We start from the raw sequence: 23,453 nt of genomic DNA on the forward strand, positions 1-23,453 counted from the left end.
TATCACAGTGGTATGAAGCTGTGTGGTACAGAACATTGATATGTGTGATTATTTGGTAGCTCTCGAGTGTTTCATCTCTTCACACAACACCCTACCAATCAGTTGTCGGGCTCAAGTGATGAACTAAAAGATTGGTCTCAAATGCTCAACTACAAATGGCACACTCTTAAACAGTACATGCAGAGGTTTACTTTATCTTTTGCTTTTGTAATTTGAACATGTGTGAGTGAGTGTGTACATGCACTGTAATAAATCTGAATTCTATAAACCTACTCCATAGCACAAAACAATTCCGTGTCCTCTTCAGTTTCAGCGGTACCAAAAACAAAATGTTGGTCCAACTAGCCATGGCTTCAGTATTAATACACCAGATACAGTACATTATTCCTGTGCCAGAGAGCCTTCATGATTGCATACATTGGACTAGGAATGGGCGATGTGGAGAAAATCAGATATCACGATATTATTGACCAAATACCTCGATGTCGATATTGCGACAATATTGTAGGGTTGGCAATTGGTGCTTTAATATTTTGACAATTAGTTTTAAGATAAATAATGTGGATATAATGACTTAAGTGGTAACGACAAATAATAGAACAGCTAGGTCTGGTAAGTTCAGAAAATTGCATCACTTTACTGTAATGCAGCCTTGCAGACAACACTTACCATATAACGGTATTACGATATCCAAAATCTAAGATGAAATCTAAAACGATATCTGGTGTCCTATCACGATATCGATATAATATCTATCTATATATTGCCCAGCCCAACATTCGACACAGGTTTGAATGTAAGAAAAGGCTTGTTGGTGGTGTGCATGGCAACAGTGGTTTCAGGCAGTGCTTCACAAATCAGATTTTCCGTTGAATTCGTCACACAATGCCTCCAGAAGTAAATTGTGGCCTTTTAGAACAACCACCTCTCTTCTTGGCATTCAGTTCACTATACTTTATTTTTAAAAGATAGCAGCTGTGTAATATAGTGTGCACCGTCTCTTGCTTAACTTCGTCAGACATGGAGTCTCTATGGGGAGATCATTAGGAAATGGCTGTCAGTGTGCCACTGGCCTGCCTGGAGTCACACTGCCACAAATTGTACAGTCACACAGACTTTTACAGACACTCTATGTGGCTGACGAGGCAAAAAAAAAAAAAGCATTATGGTGTTCAGTAGTAATACATGAGAGCTCATTACTGTGTATATCAGTGCTGCGTAACAACCGGCTGTAGTCATGAGTATTCATAAACATCTACTGAACTTGTGCAGTTTAGGGAAGGGACATCTTTAAGGATGTTATGTATGTGTGCATGGCATGGATACTGTGCTCAAAAGTGATGTATATGTGTGAACAGAATCACACAACATGTACAGTAGTTTTATTCCAAAAATAATGCAATCTTATGACTTTTTGGGCACTTGTGTCTTCCTGCATTATTGGCAATCTGCTTTAGTGGTTGTCATGCTAATGCTTATGGTACAGAAAATACTGTAGACTGCAGTTTTGTTTTCTCCAGTCTTTAGCATGCTAGCAGCCTGGCTCTAGGGATGACGAGTGACAGATTGACTGTCACACAACAGGTTAGACGGAAACACCCCCCACCTTGGTCCCGACTGAAATATCTCAACAACTTTTAGATGGGTCGGCATGGATTTTGTACAGACATTAAAGCGCCCCAATGGTATTGTCGATCTCTAGTTTTTCTCTACCACCACCATGGGGAGAGCCTGAAATATCTGTCTCTATATCTATAACTGCTGGATGGAACATCATGTATTTTGGTATACAGCTATTCACGTCTCCCTTTGGGATGAATTGTAAAAGCGTTGGCGATACTTTAACATGTCATCAAGTGCCATCATTATATTTGTCCAATACTTTAGTTTATTACTTGCAAAGTATATGACAATCCCATCAGCCTCATCTGTACTTTGTGTTTAGTGCGAATTAGCAAATATTAGCATGCTAACATGCTAAACTAGAGTGGACACCATGGGAAACATTATACCTGATAAACTTTGGCATGGTATTATTGCCATTGTGAGCTTTAGCATGCTTACATTAGCATTAAGTCATGTCTGTATGTACAGCCTCACAGAGCTGCTAGCATGGCTGGAGACTCTTTGGCTGGTTAGGATTATTTGAAGTAAAAAGAAAGCTACTTTGATGGCGCCAACAGCAACACATTATTCATTGTATATCAGCTGCATTGCTCCAGGTGCATGTCCAATACCTCTGTTTGCAGTTTTAGAAGTATGTGTTTTAGTAGCACTACAAATGACAAAAATCAAGCACAAAATCTTAGTTTACATAGGGAAAAGAGAAATTGAAATTGATTTTTTGAATTTGAAAAAGAGTATATATTTTATATGTCTTCACTTTAGAAATGTGGACATATTATCGACAGTATAATACTGTGCATATGCATATATGTCATCAATTAAAAGCAACATGGAGGAAACCATTCTTCCACTTTTTAATTGTCTAGAGGACATATTTTCCTTAATAATATTCAATTACCTGAAACTTTTCCATAGATTAAAAAAAAAAAACGGGTGTAACAGAGAAGTGATTTCTGTCTGTGGAACTAGTGTGGACAGCAATGATGAAAGTCTTTTCTGGTGTAGACCGAGGTTTAGAGAGACAGCCAAAAAGTGGCATTCCCTTTTGTACCCCTATACACAAAGTGGTTTGAGGGTGTTATTTTGATGACACTGTGATCAAATCTGACCCTGCCACCATGCATTTCAAGAAGCTGACAGTATGCTTCATTGCTTCATTTTCACCGTCCTGTTGCAACAGAACAAATTTGCAGAAGGTTTAACTGATTTTCATTTTAATTAGTGTTTTGCATTCCATGAAGATGGAAGTTTTGTGATATGCAAATTTCTTTCCCATTGGTTAAATGTTTTAGAAGTGAAATTCATTTAAAAAAAATAAAAAATTGTGTCAAGGTCCATATGTACAGCAAAAGGGAGTAAACAAATTGAACAGTAAGCTGTCAGATTAGAACACACTTCTGGCAATTAATGAAGCTACAAGATGATTTTTTTTTTTTTTTGTTCTCACGGTTTCATATGCAGATGAGACTGCCGGCCTTTGAACGTGTCTACAGAGAGAAACATGGCAGGATTTCCTCTCTCTCAGCTTTGTAACCATATGTGTTCACTGCTCTAGCAAATGCTTTTTCACATGCATTTTACTCACTGGATTAATACGTGTTGAATTCTGTTTTAGAGACGTTGAAAGAGTGCCTGGACCCCATGCTGTGAGAAGTTATTCTTATTCTTATTATTATGAGGATGTATTCAGTCTTTATATTCTTGGGGGATGGTTTTGGGTTGCCTTTCAGATGTGGAGGTTCTGTGCATGTGCTGATCTGGATTTGAGAACCTGCACTGGGCGTTTTGGTTTCCAGTTTATTAAGTCTAGTTTGCCCTCTCTGTGAATGTCAGTGTGCTTTTAAAAAGACATTTTATTTTATACCCCTTTTCAGTTAGTGCTTTAAGCATGTTTGTCTTACTGTAGACTGGGAATCAATGGGTTGCAGGTACAATGGGAGAGAAAATGTGTAAGTCTTTGTGGATCCCGGCTGTATTAGCTGCGTGCGCTGCCTGGTCGAGCATGATTTAATGCAGCCTTTGTGAATGTAGGACAGAACTCGTTACGGACAGCTCTTTGTCTTTTTCATTCTCACATCTCTAGTTATTTGTCTCACTCATTTGTTTTCGGTCTATACCTCACTTTCCGTTCCCCCCCATCTTTCTCACTTTGTATTCCTTTTTCTTTCCTTCTTTCCTTTCTTTCTCTCACTTTACCTCTCTGTGCCTATCTGTCCCTCCCTCCCTCCCTCTTTCTTCATCTTTATGGCTGCCACCTACATCAGCAGTCTCCTGTCTTTATACTCTTGGCAGTGCCTCTTATTCCGCTCCCAGCTCCTTCTCCCCTTTAAAGATCTGTCCATCTTTCTCCATCAACAATCCAATTCAGTCATGTTTACCCTCCCCCTTATTCTGACACACACACACACACACACACACACACACATACACACATCTCTCTCAAAAGTGCATCTGTATTTATAGACATCATTTAGCCACAATACACCGGCACAGAGAATGGGGTTTCCGGAAATACTGAAGAACGCTGGACAAAACATTGTCACTGTACAGTAACATCTGTACAGGAATGCATTGTTGGATTTGTGTTGTTTGCGCTGCTATTGCCCAGCCTTTTATTAAAATGATCATATATTTCCATAGTATTTCATTTTTAGATTTTATATATCAGTGTAGCAAGAGTGAAAGACGCATAGCAAGTCAATATATTTACATTCTGTCTCGTTATACTGGAGATATATGACATTGTGTCAGATGACATCTACAGATATTGCACTGTATATGGTTGCGTGAGATGTAAAGATGTAGGCACAACTTAGCTGGGATAATTGGTGATCGCCTGCAGCACTGTCAGCCCAGCGAGACTGACGAGAGGGGATGGGGGAGGAGCGGAGTGCATCCATGAGTAGATGGATAGACGGAGGATGGGAGGATTACGGAGAGGAGAAGTGATGGCAAAACAAGGTGACACAAGATAAATGGAAGGTTTGTCACCACAGGGTGTGAGGGCAGAGAGACCGAGAGATGGATGAGTTTTGTTTCAGTGGTGATTGCAATAGGCGAAGGATAACTGAGGATAGAAGTGGGCAGATGGATCAGGAGATAGATGAGAAGGAAGGGGGGGGTTATAGATTGAGTTCAGCCTCACAGATGTGATTTTAGGCTGAATGAATATTAGAAGAACTGTGGGAATAATGGCTGAATGGAACATTGGAATAATGTATGGATTGAAAGTTGGGGTCATGGAATAAGATCTGAATGGTTTGGATCATATTCAGGATATGACTTTTGCATGGAACATAAAAAACCTGGCTATTTATAATTTATATCATTCTGTGCATTATTTTCAGCCAATGTACATATGTCATTTCTTTATCATTTTGGGTTCTCTAAGCAGTTAAGAAAGAACTGAGTTTGTAGTCTGGCTGCCAGGCTGCATTAAACCCTCTGCTGGGTCTGGCTTCTCCATCTGTTCATCAGTAATGAAAGATGAGAACAACAATGCCATACTACAAACACATTTTAATATATACAGTAATTTTAGCATCTATAATTTATCATTGCATTTTTTTCATTTACTAATTCATATTTGATTTCATTATTTATTTAACTACTAGGCAAATTGAGTTGCGGTTGTTTAAGCACTATGGCCCACGTTGACCAGAAACCTGGATAAGGTGTTTATGTGGTACTCTCATCAATCATCACGATAGAAGTCAGGTTGGTCAGAAGTAGTGTAAGAGATTTCTGGATTTCTAGAACCAGGATATGATGGTTGCATGTAGAGCTGGGCGATATGGAGAAAATCAAATATCACGATATTTTTTGACAAATACCTCGATATCGATACCATAACGATATTGTAGTGTTGACTGTTGGTGCTTTCACAAAATATTTACACAATGAGATAAATAATTATCAGTAATGCGGATATAATGACTAAGTGGGTAAAGGCAAATAATAGAATTGTTACAACAGTCTGGTGTGTTCAGAAAATTACATAACTTTACTGCCTTTAAAACCAGGAAAAGACAACACTTATGCCATATTACGATATCCAAAATCTAAGACAATATCAGGTCTCGTATCACAATATCAATATAATATCGATATATTGCCCAGCTCTAGTTGCATGTGCAAAAGAAATTCCATCGAAACCATACATATACAAAACATTAAAACCAATGGTACAGTAGAATAAGGATGTAAATAACAATGTTGCTGTAATGAAATAAGGGATTATAAAAAATGTCCAAATGATAGATTAAAGGGAGTGTTGGCTGAGATACGGGTTCCTTGAGTGAAAGAATAATGGCATATGAGCTGAGTGAAATGTTGTAATCATAGTAAAAGAGCCAAGTGACACACTGGGATGATGGAATAAGGGCTGGATTCAATGTTGTAATAATGGAATAAATTATATCAATTGGATGTTGGAAAGATGAAATGAGAGCTGACTGTCATGTTGGGAAGATGAAATAAAGGCTGAAAGGAGTCTTGGGATTGACAGCTTTGTGATGTTCGGATTTGGGCTGCACTGAATTCAAGTGACAGAAGAAAAGACCCGGAGGTAAAAGATGGGCAGCGAAGTCGGTGGGAAGAGAGGAGGGGAAGTTGGGGGAGGGTAGGAGTAGGCAGAGAAGAGGGAAAGGATGACAGAAGTTGAGGAATACGAATGAAAATGAGGACTGATAGTATCATCAATTAAAAGCACTGTATGGGATGATGAACTGCCGCTCACTGATAAAATAATAAAACCACAAAGTATTTTGTTCCACGAGTGTCGTCTCAGTGTGTCAAGGGAAGAGCTGGATTCCCCTTGACAATACTTTGTTTCAGTGTCAGGCCTCCCCTGATGTTCCTCTGTGTTTGCCTGCCTGTCAGACGTCACTGCAGCATATGTCAAACTCAAACTGATCATGGTGATGCTGCCATCAGAAACTGCCGTAGTAATGTGAGGAAGCTTTCTGCATTCTCCCTTGAGGGACTTATGGGATAGCGAATGAGCGGCTGGTGGGCTTGTGGTTGATGGTGACAAGGGTATTACAGTAGCTTGCACAACACAGAGATATACACATGATCGCGGTGGCATCTGCCATTTAATATGATTACCCATGTGTGCTGATAAGGATCGGAGTTCCAACACCTCCTTGCATTGGGTTACTTAGTTATTTATTTGATTATTTTTATTTCCGTGGCATGCAAAAGATTTAGCCCGTCTCACACAGGATTTACAAGACACAGTTGTGGGTAAAGTAAGACATCTTCCAATAAAACGTATTCAAAACCAAAAGAAAACCAACCAATTTCCTTTTTGTTAGTGCCACTGCCATGGATGCAAGAGTGCAGCCTAAACTTGCAGATGCTAATTGTTGATCAGAACTATCTGAACTTGAATGAAATCGCATGTCACGTATTTGCTCCCGTTTCTTTTGCCATGTGTCTTTTTAAACGTTATCATCTGAGTTATCAGTATTCAGAAAGCCTTACTTATCCCTGAGTTGCTCAAGAAACCGAACAGCATGGTGAATGACATAAATCCACAAGGGGCAGGAAGTCTTTTTTGATTCCATCATCTCCTGAAATATGAATTGACTGGATTCATTGCAGAAAGAGTCGCCATTCATGTTTTTAGATCCTGTTCAATTAGAAGCTGCTACATGGCTTCTTTCACAACACTCTCTCACTCAGTCCTCTCCTCCTGCATCGCTCTCTCTCTCCTCCATCTTCCTCTCCAGCCCCCTCTCCATCACCCCATCATCTCAACGTGGTGATGCTGTCATGACAACTAAAGTGCTTCCTGAGTGCTTGTTGGGTAAACTGACTTTCCCAGAAGTGCTTCCTCCCTTTTACCCTTCCCCGTGCTAACATACACACACATTCACAAGTTTTTTTTTTTTATTATACTTGCGAGGACCCTAATTGCCACAGTACATTGCCTTGCCCCTATCTCCAGCCAGAACCAATATAACTAGGTGACTAACTCCATTTGCCCTTAAAAAAATCCTCATTTTAACCCTATAGCCCTAAAACCAAGTCTAAACCCCTCAAACACCTCTTTGAAGAAATGTGGGCCAGCCACAATGTCCTCGCAAAGATATGTACACACAGACACACACATTCCTGCAGTGCGTGAAATATTAATACAATCCTTCATTCAGCACAGCCAGCTTCTTTCCATGAAAGCCTGGTCGTCTCCAGAGTCCCAGTCAGCGGTGGCTTGTAGGACTGGTTAGACTGGTAGTTGTGAACACTCCTGATGCATTTAGGACAGTCGAGGAGTTTCCCAAATGATACAGTTTACAAAACTGTTCACAGCAGTTACACATTGTTGACTTGTTTCCCTTGCAGAGATAATGGGGAAGTTGAAATACATGCACACTTAGATTGAGATGCAGCAGACTTTATGTATCTGAATGACGCATTTAATTCTGCAGATATTGAGATTAGACAAAACTGCCCAGATATACATTTATCGTATTTACATTTTGTAGCCCTGGCACCCTCCTCCCTTTAGGAAAAAACGGTATGAATTTGTGAACGCCTATACATTTACAAATTCCAACTTTGATATTGTGAAACATAAAGACATCCAAGCATTAAACCATGGCTATACATTTCTAATTCAGATGCTGGAAAGAAAAACAAAAACTATTGTAATACAAAAATGTCTGTAAATATCTCCATTACCTGATTATTTCTACGATTTATACACTCACCACATATGCAAACTTATAAACATGCACCCCGAAACACAAATGTTCTGCATTGGTACTTGTATTTAAACGGATAAAAAAAATGTCATTCCATTCACAACCAATTTCATGCACACGCATTTCTCACATATGTCTGACCTGACCCCCTCTTCCATCACATGTCTCAGGAGTGTTGTAGATCCTGACCTTTGTACACCTAATCTGTGGGTGCTTGCAGTTTGTGTTTGCAGTTGTTGGCCCTTCGCTGGGGAGTATATTTATCAAGTAAATGAAAATGCTGAAATGGTAATAATATGTAGTCCGGTGTCATTGTTATTCAGCATAACTTGACACTTGATTTAACTTATGATGTATTGCTAATGTTTAATGTCCCACACTAGACTTTGACTGGAGCAATACATTGATTTATGTTCGATAGCCATTGTGACCTGCTCGACCTCTTGGTTTTTGCTTGTGGCCTGAGAATAAGTAGGTGCGGAACAATGACCACCTCTGCCACCCAGCAGACAGGAAAACCCCATTGACTGGATTGTATATTGTTAGGTTATTATCATCTGGCTTTGTTTGTGTTCACACACATTTATACACAAATATGAGCATGCATTGGGCCATGCACATATTGCACACATGCAGAGGCGGGCACACAAACACAGAAGTTCAACAATAATGCATGAAGGTATGACAGCATCATTCATGAACACACACGCTGTGTTTATGTTCCTTGAGGCCAGTAGCTCGCTGTGGGACAAATACAGGAAGAGGATATTTACTGTGTTTCCTTGCCTGGTTTATTGGTTCACAATACTATCTGTTTACAATGTAGGCTTTGTATTGAAACTCAACCTTACCATTTTTTGTGCTTCTGCTGTCAACGTTTACTTTCATGTCAATCCTGCTGAATGTGTGCACAGTTGGAAGAGTGACAGGAAAGATGGAAATATAAGTGGATGTTACATGCAGCAAATAATGTGAGCCATTTGGCCTTTTGTTCTCATTTTGTCTGACTGTAAAGTTCTGTTAGATATTCAGTGGTGGACCTTTAAGTTATAACTATAGTTATATAGTTATAGTTATAACTATATACTTAAACTATAGTTTAAGTATAGTAGTGTAATTAAAAGTGTTGTAGTCAAGACCACCCACACCGAGACCAAGTCATTACCAAGAGCAGACTGTATCGAGATCGAGACAAGACCAAGACTTTGAGGGGTTGAGACCGCGACACGACCAAGGCAGGGCGAGACCGTGTCAAGACCAAGACCAGACCAAACCACTGAAACTTACAGTATATACACAACTAGCTAATGTATAACTAATATTCACTAAATCCCTTTGGGTGAGGGGTGAAGAGATTTCTGGAGAGTTTTGGTACAGAGGCAGATTGATAACTTTAGCTAACTAGCGTCACTTACACTAACCTTTCTTTAGGCTTCCTTACTTAGTGCAGATACAAAATGTAGGTGGTCCCAGCTGTGTCGGTTAGCATTACATTGCAGAATTTACACACTGCTGTGTGTTTTTAGATGTTGTTTTGCAAATAAACTCTTTCAAAAAAATGCGAGACGAGACCTTCAACAAGTGGGTCCATTGTTTTTGTCCATTTTATGCTACTCTATACTTTATTTTCCCCATACGTTATTAAATTAGGGGTAAGCATAGTAACTGCCTCCCTTTCCATTTTCATAAAGAACAGTATCCCCTAACAAATCTGATACAAAAATATTGTACTTTTTTACTCCCCATTTTTTTGGACAACTATAACTGCACTTACTCTGCAGATTTTTCTTGCACAACCTATGCTAAGCTTATAATATAACTGACGCATTGGACTATCTAACAGTATATGACACAAGTAAAATTAGCTCCACTTTAACCAGCTTCAATATTAAAATGCTGCTTACATATTATTGCATACAGTAAGTAATTTACTAATAATACACTACTGTTATATAACAATGCATACATGAGTACTTTTGAGTGCATTTTGCATTTAAACTGTATTTATGCATCTTGGTTTTGCTACTTTTGTCTATGTGAAAGGTTCCTTGACCATCACTGCAGACCATTTTTTTGTTTCTACGACTTAAATGTCCAGTGTGTAACTAAATCTGTGTTGCCCGTTCACAAACGTGTCCTTTTTCATGAATATTTACCACCATCATCAATTCCAAGTATTCCTATTGGCTTGCCATTTGCGTTTGCATGAATTGTTGTAGACGCTCCATATTCATGCGCCATCTTGAAATACGTTAGCCAGTAAGGGACATACAGGACTTAATTGCTTTCGCTGTCACATGATAAACTCACAGGTGCTGCTAATGCTGCTAATGGGTATCGTCGCGCCCCGGCAAGTTTAAAGAAGGAAACATGGACCACCAAGAAAAAGAAAAAGGATATTGAAAAAAGCAAGAGACCGTTTTTTTGAAGCGTGAAGGCAACCATAGCTGTAATACGTACTGCGTGGCACAAGAGAGTTGATTGCGATATATGATCTCAATGCTAGATGGGAGAAATTCCTACACATTGGACCTTGAAAGCACATTTCACATCATTTGGCCAACTAACCAACTGGCGCTTCATGTCTTCAAAAGGTTTGTAAATATTGACCCTTGATCCTGTGATTTTTATTATTTGTGTTTTAGAAATGTATTTTAATACGTTACGTACATATTTGAATTCTTGCTGTGTCTACACCCATATAAATGAATTTAAATCCATGGTTCTGTTGATACACAGTATGAGGCCCTTAACTTTAACCCCCCTTCAAGTATGTCTCTCTCCCTCTGCCTTAATCGCTTACTCCCTCTAATCCCACCAAACGACAGCCAGTCATATAAATCAACATGTTTACAATGAAATGTTTACAATTAAAGAGGACGCTCGTTAAGAAGTATCAACAGACACCGCTGGATCCTTAATTGCTTGGGATGCCAGTGTGTGATGCATATTAATTACGTATTAACCTCACACACACACACACACACACACACACACACACACACACACACACACACACACATACAGGCACATTAGTGTGTGTTGCATATTAATTACGTATTAACCTCACACACACACACACACACACACACACACACACACACACACACACACACAAACACACACATACAGGCACATTAGTGTGTGTTGCATATTAATTACCTATTACCCTTTGTGCTTTGCATTAAGAGCTGCGTGGCATCAGAAAGACAGCTTGCCCAAGGGCAACACACACACACACACACACACACACACTAATACCACCATCGCTGTCTATTCACATTGCATCAACAATGAGGGATGAGCCATTTCATTCAGCCAGCCATGACCATAACTAATCTCAACACAGCAAGTGTGTGCGTGCCTGTGTGTGCTCGGATATAAAGATGTATGTGTGAGTGGGTGTGTCCCTTTTACGGCATTTTAACAAGTAAAGCACCTGATCCAAAGATCTAATGCCTGCCTGTCCTTGCATCTGGGGACGTTTTATTGTTGGACATCGAACAAGATGAATAATGAAGGGATGATTAAATTAAATGGAGAAAATAGTCACTGAAAAGTTGATTATTTCTAAGTTTTACATATAAATATACATTGTTAAGCAAGCAAAACTGTGTGGGCTTGAAAATTGAGCTGTATTGTAGGCCTACGGTGGTATGGTTAAGACTCTGGACATCTCGACCATATTTGCTCCATATACAGTAGTATAGTTTTTTTTGGGAGGAAAAACGTGACCTAGTCTACAGCCATGCTAACATACAGTGAAAACCCTAGCATGCTGATTGCATGTTAGCACACAAACATTTGCTAATGAAGCACAAACTACAGCTGAGGCTGATGGGAAAACCATAAGCTTTGCAGGTATTTGGTCAGGGACAAAAACATTTAGGGCCCTATCCTGCACCCGGCACAGTGCAGGGCAAAGCCTGACACTAGTTTAAGACCGACGCAGTTGTCAATTTCCCGTCCAGAGCCCGCGTCGTTTAAATAGCAAATGCACCTGCGCCCATCTGTGTGCCCATGGGCGTGCTGGTCTTACAGGGAGGTGTGTTCAGGTGCATTCTTGGCGTTTTGCTATCTGGAGGCAGCTGAAAGTGATCGCGCCATTCACCAACAAAAACCTGGTTAAAAGTCAATAACGCAGCATTTCATTGTTATTTTAACGGAAAATTAGTAAAATAATCTTAGGCTTGTGCACAGCGCACGCACACTATGCTTGTTACACACACAGAGATGTGCAGCAGCACACAAACATGGTGCTTTCACTTCACGCACGAGCAGATCCGTTTCTTCTCTTGAAAATCTCTCCTTCCTTCCTTAGCAAATCCGCCATCATAATAGCAATGCGCCAAGGTACAAACGCACCTGGCTTTTAAAGGGAATGGGGCACTAAAACAGGATGATGGCTCTATAGATGAAAAGTTATGGGATCACCAAAATCAATACCACGCATATAGCCACACATCTTCAGTTAAGTGTCAAAAATGATTTCTTCAAATGACTGTATGTGCATTGGAGTACATACAGTAGATCGGTCATTGATAGTAACAACTTTCATTTCAACGTGGTAGTAGACTTTGTGTAATTTTTGCAATCGCTAAGTCAATACAGTAATCCAGTTGCCATTTAAGTGGCATTTAGTCGATCGCTCTTGTCCTGACAGCCACACCATGGACTTTAAGGCTGCCCTTTAGCTGTGGTTTGCTCTCACATTCCACACTGAACTTGCATGTTCTTATTCCCTCTTTGTGGCATTTTAATCACTTTATCCCAGTTTCAGCCTTCAGATGGCTGCCCTGACCTTTATTCCCTTTTTCAGCTGCGTGTGATAAATCCTTAGACATAAATTAAGCGAAAACAGTCAAAAATGAAGCATTATATATCTATCTGCACTCGTGCCATCATGTCATGTTTAGCAACACAATTAGAAGTTAATTTCCACCCATGTTCAATGTTCACTGGTCCTGTAGGGCATGGATAATCTATTTATCCTAAATGGAAATGAGCTAGAATTAATGATAATAAATGCCTTAACAACTAAACTGGTGCGTATTAGTCAACTGGAATTGACTTTAATTGGCATGCATTTTTTTTCACATCAATTTGCACATTTTAATTCCAAATGTTTACATCATTCTCATAATCATTTGCAACTTCCAGGGGAAATAAATCCATGTGATATTGTATAATCTTCACATTACATTACATTATCAGCAAATGTCTACATCTATCTTGCTGCTGGCTGTCTCTTTTTTAAAAATCTATTTTACAGTAACATTTTTCAGCAAACCAAGGCAGTTTTATTTCACATATAGTAAATTCAATTCCATGGTCTAAGGGTCTTGCAACTCTTTTCCAAGAAACATCCAGGATGATATGGTTAATATTGTCTGATAGATAGATAGATAGATAGATAGATATATATATATATATATATATATATATTTTCCAGGTATGTGTGGAATAAATAGAATAACTAAGTACTTACTATACTCACACTGTGAGTACTGTCACAGCAACAGACAAAACAATCTACAAAAACTCAAAACTTCATCAACAGAAAATCCAAGTAAGTAGCAACCATTGTATCCCACTGCCCACACTGTTTGATTGGCAGGTGATTTTTGGGAGTGCAGCAAAGGCACACCAGGAGGATTGAGCTAAGCACCAGAAATAAACATAGCTGGCATGATATCTGAACATACTATCTGAAATTATTAATATGTTCAAAGGGGTATTTTGTCAGTACTTTTATCATGCTGCTTTTTATCTTCTCCTTTTCACACGTACGTCTGTGTGTGTGTGTGGGGGTGTGTGGGGGTGTGTGGATGTATATGTGAAATGAGCTGCCACCCATTTTTTATTGATTTGGCCATGAGGGGGTTTGGAGGATAGTCAAGGAGAGCTAGACACCAGACTATGGCAATAAATCTGTATGCAACCATAAATGTTTGCAGGTTAAAGCAGACAAAGGATCAGGTGTGTCCTACTGCCCTGAATGCCACAGCCCTCTTTTCCCTCTCTCTCACACACACACACACACACACACACACACACACACACACACACACACACACACACACAGAGAGGTGATAAGGTTATACATTATCATAGACTGCAACCGAGTAAAATGAAGTAAATGGAATTGCAATATAAAACAACATTTAATAAGTATGGATCATTTTTTTTCTGCATTTATCCCTTTTATCCCCACATGTAATTACAGCAAAACTAAAGCCTTTAGAACATCCTTTCACATCTGAATAAAATAACCCCTAAAGGCATACCGTACATTACTGTCTGTGCTCTGTTGAGCATGAATTATGTCATATGCTCATTCAAAACTAGGCCTAAAAAGCAATATCTTGAGCCACATGCCAAGCACATGCACAATTTCTTGTGTGTTATGTGTGTGTGGTTGAGTCAGAGGTGAGACACAGAGCGATCCAGGGCAGAGGGAGAATTTTTCAGGCCTAATGTTCCATGACAATAGACCAAGGTTCCTTCAAGGGGAATTGCAGCTATTGCTCTAGCCCTTAATTCTTCCTTTGTCTCATCCTCTCTCCTCTTTTCCCCTCTTAAACTTGGCTTTCTTTTTCCTTTTCCTCTCTTCCCGTCATTCCCGTTTGCCATCTTATTTCCTATTTACCTTGCCGTACTTTCTCCTCTCCTGTTCTTTATCCTCCTGTCCTTTTTTACCTGAAGTTTAATTATGTAGTTGTTAGTCCCAGTTGCAGCCTGAATGGTCTTTATAGCAACCGCATTTAGAAACCGTGGGTGAAAACAACATCTCCTAACCTTTAAATCGTCGGACGGAAACATCTCCTCTCTTTTGTTCTTTACTCCTCTGTCTCTGCTCTCCTCTCCTCAACAATAAATAAAACTGAAATTTGTCATTGACTACACACCGTCATCAATGGAACTCTCACTATCAAAAGTCTAATATCTTATTATTATTTCATCCTCTATTGCATGTGTCTATTTGTATCTGTCTGGGAGGAACCGCAAAATCCGGAAGAAAACGATGCAGTGATAAGTCAGTGTTTGGTTGGCTTGGGGGCGCAGCCGCGGCGACAGAGGTTGATGATGTATGCCTGGGTGTTAACATTCTGAGTGTGTCACCCTGCTGTCTACCTGCCCCACTTTGATCAACTGTCTGAGTGTATGTTTGTGTGGGAAGAAGAGAGAGTGTGTCTGTTTCTGTGCTTGTTGTATTTTTTTGTATATGTTTCCCATATGGTGGTGGATGGGTACAATATTGTGTGGCAGATGCACGCAATTCTGAGATGGTCATTAAATTGAAGACTGATCATCATCATTGGTTAAGATAATAAAACGTGAAGAAGAGAGCAGAGTTGCACAGGTTGAATAATCCCTCGTGGGAAATGAGAAGAAATCAGAAGAAAAAATACAAATGTGACAACAAAAACCGGCTTCTTTTAATTTCAACTCTGCAACTACAGTCGTATCTCTGATGAGGAACCTCAAATCAACCGCAACCACCCAGGGAAATTGTCCCACCGTTTTGATGCTGACCTCCTCAAAAGAACTAACCATGCTGTCCTGCTTTTCCTCTCCCCTACTTTTTTGAACCTCTCTCTCCATGACCCCCTTCCCTTTCCTATGTGGACGTCTCCTCTTATCATCTCATCTCTTCTTTATCCAACCCCAAACACCCCATGGCATCCGCCCCCTCCCCTCCTCGTCTTTTCAGTCTGCAAAGTGGGTTTTTACCGCTCGCTGCTGGAGTCTTTGGCCTGCAGTAAATGTCCACCCCACAGTGTGGCCAGGCAGACAGGAGCCACTGCTTGCAGTTGTGAGGATGGATACTATAAGATTGACTCCGACCCTCCCAATATGGCCTGCACACGTGAGAATAGAACACATTTATATTTGCACATGCTTAGTTCTGATTATACTTCTAATGTTCAAAATGTTTGTACTTTTATTCTTGGATATCATGTTGCTGTAATTGGATCACATTTTAAAAGTCAACGGTTTACATTTTCAAACTGTTGTTGTATGACATTACTGGATCTATTTGTTTTTGTTCAGGCCCTCCTTCTGCGCCACGTAACGCCATCTCCAACGTCAACGAGACCAGCGTCTTCCTGGAGTGGTCCGTTCCCATGGAAACGGGTGGCAGGAAGGACGTGCGCTACAACATCCTGTGCAGACAGGTCTTGCCAGATGGAAGGGGCTTGGAAGAATGCGGCCCCAACGTACGTTTTTTGCCACATCGTGTCGGACTATCAAACACCTCGGTGATGGTGGCCGACCTGCAGTCGCACACCAACTACAGCTTCCTGTTGGAGGCTGTCAACGGGGTGTCAGAGCTGGCCAAAGACCACGCCAAGCAGTATGTGTCACTCAATGTCACAACCAATCAGGCAGGTATGTCACGTCAGATCTGTCACAACAGTCAATACTTTCTTTTTTGCCAATCACAGCCTCCCCATGAGTTCTCCAATCAGCACCACAGCTGTCCTGTTTTTCCCCTAGTATTCAAACTTGTTTTGAATTTTCCAACACAAATCATCACCATTTTGTGGTTTATTAGCAGCTTATTTTTATACCACTTTGAGACTTGCAGAGACTAACCTGCTTGTCGGATTCCTGGCAAGGATCTGGGTTTGATAACAAAGACGCCAGATGATCAAATTATCACAGTATTTGTCCAACAAATCTGTCGCTGTATTCATTTTTTTCTCATGCACAATCCCTGCAGTGAATGAGGGAACATTGCACAGTGGAAAGCTTTTTTTGTTTTTGCATTTGGATCCAGATTTGTCATTGAAAAAGCAGCTTGGTATCCCTCAATTAGGCACTACATTTCATCAACAGGATTTGCAGGAATCAGGGACTTAATGAATCTCTTGATTTGAAGGCTGTGTGCGTGTGGGGTGTCTTGTGTGGAAGCAGGTGTTATTCTGCATGCCGATCAAACTTGATGAATCAGGCGGATGTAAGGCAAGTTTACATGTTATTTTTAGGCTGGAAAGTACTCTTATTGGTCAACTCTGAGCAAAAAAGAAAACCTCAGATGGTATAATGTTTTGCACTTGTAGCTGCTGGGAATATTCGTTTATCTGCGATGTCAGAGCAGATTAGAAAATCTCTGTGACTATAAATATGCTTGAGCAAGGCACTAAACCAACAGTGGCCAAACATAAAAAAACACTCTAATATTAGACAATGAAAGAGTCCAACTACTCCCCAAAGCTGTAAATATTGGAAGCTTTGCTGGCTTTCCTTTAAATGGAGATTAAAATTCATATGGGTTTTGGGAGCCCATTTTAATGTTTACGGGAGGTATGCTTGTGTAGTTTTTTTTATTTGCTTGTAATGAAATGGGTAGCACACAGTGTATTGAAATGAGAAAAAATATGAGATTAATGCGTTCCTTCCCAATGCTTCTATCAGGGAAGGCTAGTGGGAAAACCTTTTTTAAAAGAGTGTGTTTGTTGAACAAATGGTTTATTGACAGTAAAGTACAGTAATAATAGAAAATAGTAGTAACAGTAGGATGGATGTGTGTGTAAGGGAGAGAATGAGCGAGAGCGGCAGATGGTTGTCTGACAGTCAAGAGTACTGACAGCCCGCTAGCTGTGTTGTCATTGTGGCTGTCAGCAGACAGAGTGGATTACACCAGACTACAGACCACACATTCAGTTTATTGGAGTTGTAGCTAGATTAAAGTTAGCCAGTCACTGGACCAAATGGAGATTAGGGATTACATTAGATTACACATGGCTGGCAGAGTCACAGACAGATAAAATGCGCTGCTCTTTGGCATGGATTTGGTACAGGCTGCGCTAGGGCGTTTATTTCTGTTGATATTAGATCAATATTCTCCCTTTTAATTTTGAAATATAATAAATGTTAAAAGAAGTCACCAGCTCCGAGTTTGTACAGCAATCAATAGATCAAATCAGTGAATTGATACTTCATTTACGCAGCTCCTTTCATAAAGGTTAGTGCATTAATCAAAGCAATAACATTACAGAAAAAAAAGAAAAAAAAAGGGTACTAAACAGTTGGTGACATTAAAGAACGGCTTGTTTATTGCTAAGGCCATATGGTCAAAATTAAATGATTTAATAATAATGTATAACAATAACAATAACTTATTTCACTAGTAAATTGCTGTTGAATGACAAAAACAACAACCAGATAGGAAAAGGACATACAATAACTTCAAATGCACCACGAGGCTGTAGTTTACCAGTTTCATTGAACGCACCGTCTGTGTTGTTTCTCCATCGGCAGCTGCAGATTGTTACATACCGGTGTTGAATCCTCTACAGTAAAACACAGTCAAACTTTACACCGTTTAGCGTTGGCTGTCAGCATTTTAACCGTGTTTAATCCAGCTACTAGCTAGCGGTTGGCTAACGTTAGCTGCTGTCGAGTATAGTGTTAACTAGCGTCACGTGCAGCGGGGTTTGTGTTTCCTGTAACGTCTGTTTCAGAGCATTAGAGAGAAGCGCAGACATATCAGTGGCACCAGATTTTCGTCTGTATGCAAACGTCAATATGGAATGGATTAATCTGCGTTAATTTTTTTAACGCATTATTTTTTCTCAGATTAATTAATCAAATTAATTATAAATCGTTATTTTGACAGCCCTAATATATATATTTAAACAGTTGCAGACTGTGCACACAAAAACCCCAACCCAGAGATATTTCTTCTGAATTTCAGAATTACTATTACAATAGAGTTATCAAACAACTTCACAGTTCTCACTGATTTTAACTCTCTGCCGTTGTCCGTGTGATGATTCTGAATGGCTGAGAAAAGGTGGGAAATGGATTCTTAATTCCAAAATCATACACACATTTTTCTTTGGAGAAAATATTAGCAATTGATAAGAAATGGTATGATCCATATTGGTAAATCAGGTTGTTGTTGTTGTTAGGGTTACATAATTGAATTGACCTGACTAGAAGGGCACTGGGAGAGGGCCATGCCCTAATTGCAGTGTTAACAAAGTGAAAAATAATTTGTGTTTCCGCCCCAATGTTTCAGATCCGCGCAAAAATGTAAGGGGTTCCTCCTTGGCCCACGCTACACCCTTCCACCAAGTTTCATGAAAATCGGGCCTGTAGGTTTTCTTTAAATCTGCTGACTGACGAACAAACAAACCAACAAACAAATCAAACCTACCTTTGTAGAGGTAATAATGCTTCTACACATAGAGAAATGTACAGGATGATAAACTAGAAGCATTGGCTGACAGATTTTGAACAGCTATACCAATAGCAATGTTTAGCTGTTCCACATATCTGGAATACAGATTGCAGAACGTGTGCAAACGTGTGCAAACGAGTGTTCAGGTTAACCATTTACAGTTGACTCTAGATACCATATTTTGGCAAGTAAATGCAGTAAGAAATAGGAATTACAACTGCAAGATGGCAGAGCTCCCTCCTGTGGTATTACTCACTAAAAGGTACAGAGACATATGATTGTAAACTTTATATAAATATTAAATGAATGTAATCACATTATTTCTATTTATTATCAGTTCATTGCTCCGGCCCATTATTGCACCTAACTACCACATCAAGACCATGTGTTCTTTTCTCATCTCACCTCATTGAAGGATGTTGCCAGAAGTTCTGCTGCACCTTAAACCTCACCCAACCGTGATGTCAGCACATTTCTACATCACTGCAGCTGGGTTAGGACCAGGAGGTCTTTGTATCAAATGGTTTCCCAAAGTAGTCAGAACGATCATGTTAACAATAAGCCTGAAGCATCTATTGTAACAAACAGTTTAACATCCTGCCTTGCCTCTGTATCACAGACGCAATTACCCAATGAGGACTTTAATCAGCATTGTGAACATCTGTGTTGTCTACTTGTGAGGGTAAAAAGGCAGAAAAAAAAAATTCCGACAGAAGTACTGAGAGACCGGGGCGACAAGACACAGAGAGAGAGTCGGAGGATCTGCCATTTGATGTGTGGGAAGTGTCTCGATAAGGGATCCGTGAAATAGGTGATTTCACAGTGTCCCTGTGAAGCCCTGCTGAATAATAAAGTGTTGGTACTCGCGAGGAGGAGAGGTGAAAGGCAGGGGGGAAAGACAGAACAACAGGACGGAGGTAGAAGTGGAGGAGAAATGACGGGGCGTGTGAGATCAGGAACGAAAAGGTGAGATTGCAAAAAGCAGTGAAGAAAAGGAAATAAAAGGAGGGAAGGGGGATGAGGAGATGGAACAAGAAGAGGGTGGACATTTACTGCATGTACAAACACTCAGAGGTCTGGTGCAGCTTGACAGTTTGCTGTTTCGTATTGTATGATGTGGAGCCTGGTGCGGACACAGAGCAGGCGAGGCAATAAAGGCTTAGTTGTACTTTGTTAACAAAAACTCAAGGCAAGAGGAGGTGTGTGGACTGATCACGGCAGGTTGTAGCCAGACTTGAGAGCAGGGGCAGGCAGGCTTGAGGAAAACTCCATCCCAGAAATAAGAAACTCCAGGCAGCACAAAAACTCGCAGCTCGGGGATCTTGAAAATAATGAAACAAACAAAACACAGTAGGTTCAGGACATCACAGAGTAGAACCATACACTAATAGCTAGGCTCGAGTATAACTGGCCGACTGGTACTCTACCCCGTGAAGGCAGTGAAGAATTTGCTGCTGACTGTGGGAAGCACGGGGACTTTCAACAGGAGTTTGGTGAGATGAATGATCCCAGGTGCGCATGGACATGGAAGGAGGGGGAAACAAAAAAATGAAAAGGACAAAAAATAATAAACACAAAGTCCTGGTTGCAGAAGCAATTTGCAATGCATTGATCAAACTGACCACAGAACTGTCGCTGCAACCCAGTGGCGTTGCTAAGCATCTTTGAGATATTTCTTCATGTCTTCTGAATAAATCTGTGAAGGTTTGAGTGGCAGTAATGAATTCTGACTGCTTTCAGTTCATTCTACAAAAGGAGACATTTTAATGAGAATGACAATTAATCTAATCGGCCCTTTAATCGTTAATAATCACAAACAATTCAGTCTTTTGTTAGCCAATAAGTTTGATGATTATCTATATGCATTAAATGAGTTCCTGTGGTGGCGCAGCTCGATTATGTCTTTATTTCTGCCCATTTCTTTTTCATGTTGTTCACAGTGTGGGAGCACAGTGTGGTAACTGCACACTAAATGCTCTCATACATTGTTTTTTTGCTGTTGTTGGCTATTAATCAAATGAATCGTGATACATTACCGTGTGGGTGGTAAAACATAAGTGCACAGCCTGGTGCTTTGCCTATGTGTCTTGCTTTTGTTTTTAGACATAGATATAAAAGTTGTGGGAGTAGCTACTGCAGGGTGTTTGCACTGCAAGTAAAATGAATTGAACTTGGAATAGGAGAGGAATAACCTCTAGAAAAGGGTATACATTTGGAGTCTCCAAATGTCCGTTTGAAGATCCAATTGTCATATCTTGTGCTAACTTCAAGTGTTGGTACTTTTACCTGAAACTGTAGGTTTCTTTTCTGGTTTCTAGTTCACTTGATGTATACATATAGTCAGTGTGGTTCAGGAGCTGCAGTCACTTTAATATAGGTACAGTGGCACTCATTAAGTTTATGAACCCATGCTAAAGTTGACTAAAAAGAGGAATAAAAAAATCATCTTTTGTAAATTGGTCTTAATGCCTTAATTAAAAAAAAATTAGGAAAAATCCAACCTTTTAAGGACGCCAATTTTCTTTGTGAATGAATAATGTATCATAAATAAATACATGTTCTTCCTTAAAATACAGGGGGCATAAGTAAGTACACCCCTATGTTAAATTCCCATAGAGGCAGGCTGATTTTTATTTTTAAAGGCCAGTTATTTCATGGATCCAGGATACTATGCATCCTGATAATGTTCCCTTGGCCTTTGGAATTTAAATAGCCCCACATCATCACATACCATTCACCATACCTAGAGATTGGCATGGGGTACTTTCCATAAAATCATCTCTCTATCATCTCTTTATCAGGATGCATAGTATCCAGGATACTATGCATCCTGATAAAGTTCCCTTGGCCTTTGGAATTAAAATAGCCCCACATCATCACATACCCTTCACCATACCTAGAGATTGGCATGGTTTTATTTCAGTTAGCCTAATAGCTGGTTTGATTTGCATTGAGAGATGATTTTATGGAAAGTACCCCATGCCCCCTCAAAAAAATGCAACGTGTTGTATGACGAATCGGTTCTGGGCTGCCAAATGACACTGTTGTAAATGTATAAAAAAAACAAAACATAAGCGAGGCATGAGATAGAGCAGGCAGGTGGTTAAGTTGGAAAAAGAAAAAGATGAGAGCATACTTGGTACTTTACAAGCCTAATAAAGCCATATCGCTCTCTCTCTGTCTCCTATCTCTCTTTCATTCTGTCTCTAGGTCTCTCTTTCTGTCATTCTCTGAGGGTAGTTAAAGGATAATAAACCAGATAGTTGTAGGTCTGTATTGATTTTGGTGATGCTTGAGACAGATAGCGGTCCGAGAGGCTTATGTTCTGCACGGTGATAACTTTGCTGTTATCTGAGGCCAGAGTTGTTACACTGGAGGGCTGCACTCGTCCACTGAATAGCTCAACACAGCCTTGTCTAACTTTTCTCTGCACGAAATAGAAGCTTTAGATAGATGGCAAAACAGAAAATGGCTTCACGGACATTTAGAGTTAATGTGTGTTCTGCGTTACCATACTGTAGGTGCTCATTAGCAGATATAACACGTGCAGGAAGTGTTCAAACTAGCAAGTGTGATTCCACTCTCTTCTCTGTTGCTAAATTCAAAGTGTTGCTGGGACCCTGTCTACACAGCTTCACCACTATATCTCATCTCTCACTTCTTTCCATTTATGTCAACCCTCTCGCTTTTCTTCCTCCTCGTCCTCCTCTTCCCCCTCCCCCTCCTTTAGCACCACCATCCATCACCTTACTTTCTCTCTCTGTATTGGCGTTTCACAGATCCATCAGGTTTTAAAACACCTGTTTGTTTAGTGTCCGTTGCTGAGTTGTGGCACTAAAAGGTGTCACATTGTGTAGCCTATGTTGACTCAAATGCTGCTTTGGGTGGATGTTGTGTGTCTGTGCGATTTGGTATTTGGTTAA

The 23,453-nt window shown here is 40.0% G+C and overlaps 1 protein-coding gene across 1 annotated transcript in view; it reads left to right on the forward strand.

Moving 5' to 3' along the window:
* epha5 (EPH receptor A5) overlaps positions 1-23,453 on the forward strand; it is a 68,674-nt gene that overhangs the window by 16,548 nt on the left and 28,673 nt on the right. The window contains exons 4-5 of the mRNA XM_078271214.1: positions 16,051-16,206; positions 16,392-16,730. Coding sequence (XP_078127340.1) covers positions 16,051-16,206; positions 16,392-16,730 — 495 coding nt within the window. The remainder of the gene's footprint in view (positions 1-16,050; positions 16,207-16,391; positions 16,731-23,453) is intronic.

Source organism: Sander vitreus, chromosome 16, assembly GCF_031162955.1.
Source record: "Sander vitreus isolate 19-12246 chromosome 16, sanVit1, whole genome shotgun sequence".
Lineage (NCBI taxonomy): Eukaryota > Metazoa > Chordata > Actinopteri > Perciformes > Percidae > Sander > Sander vitreus.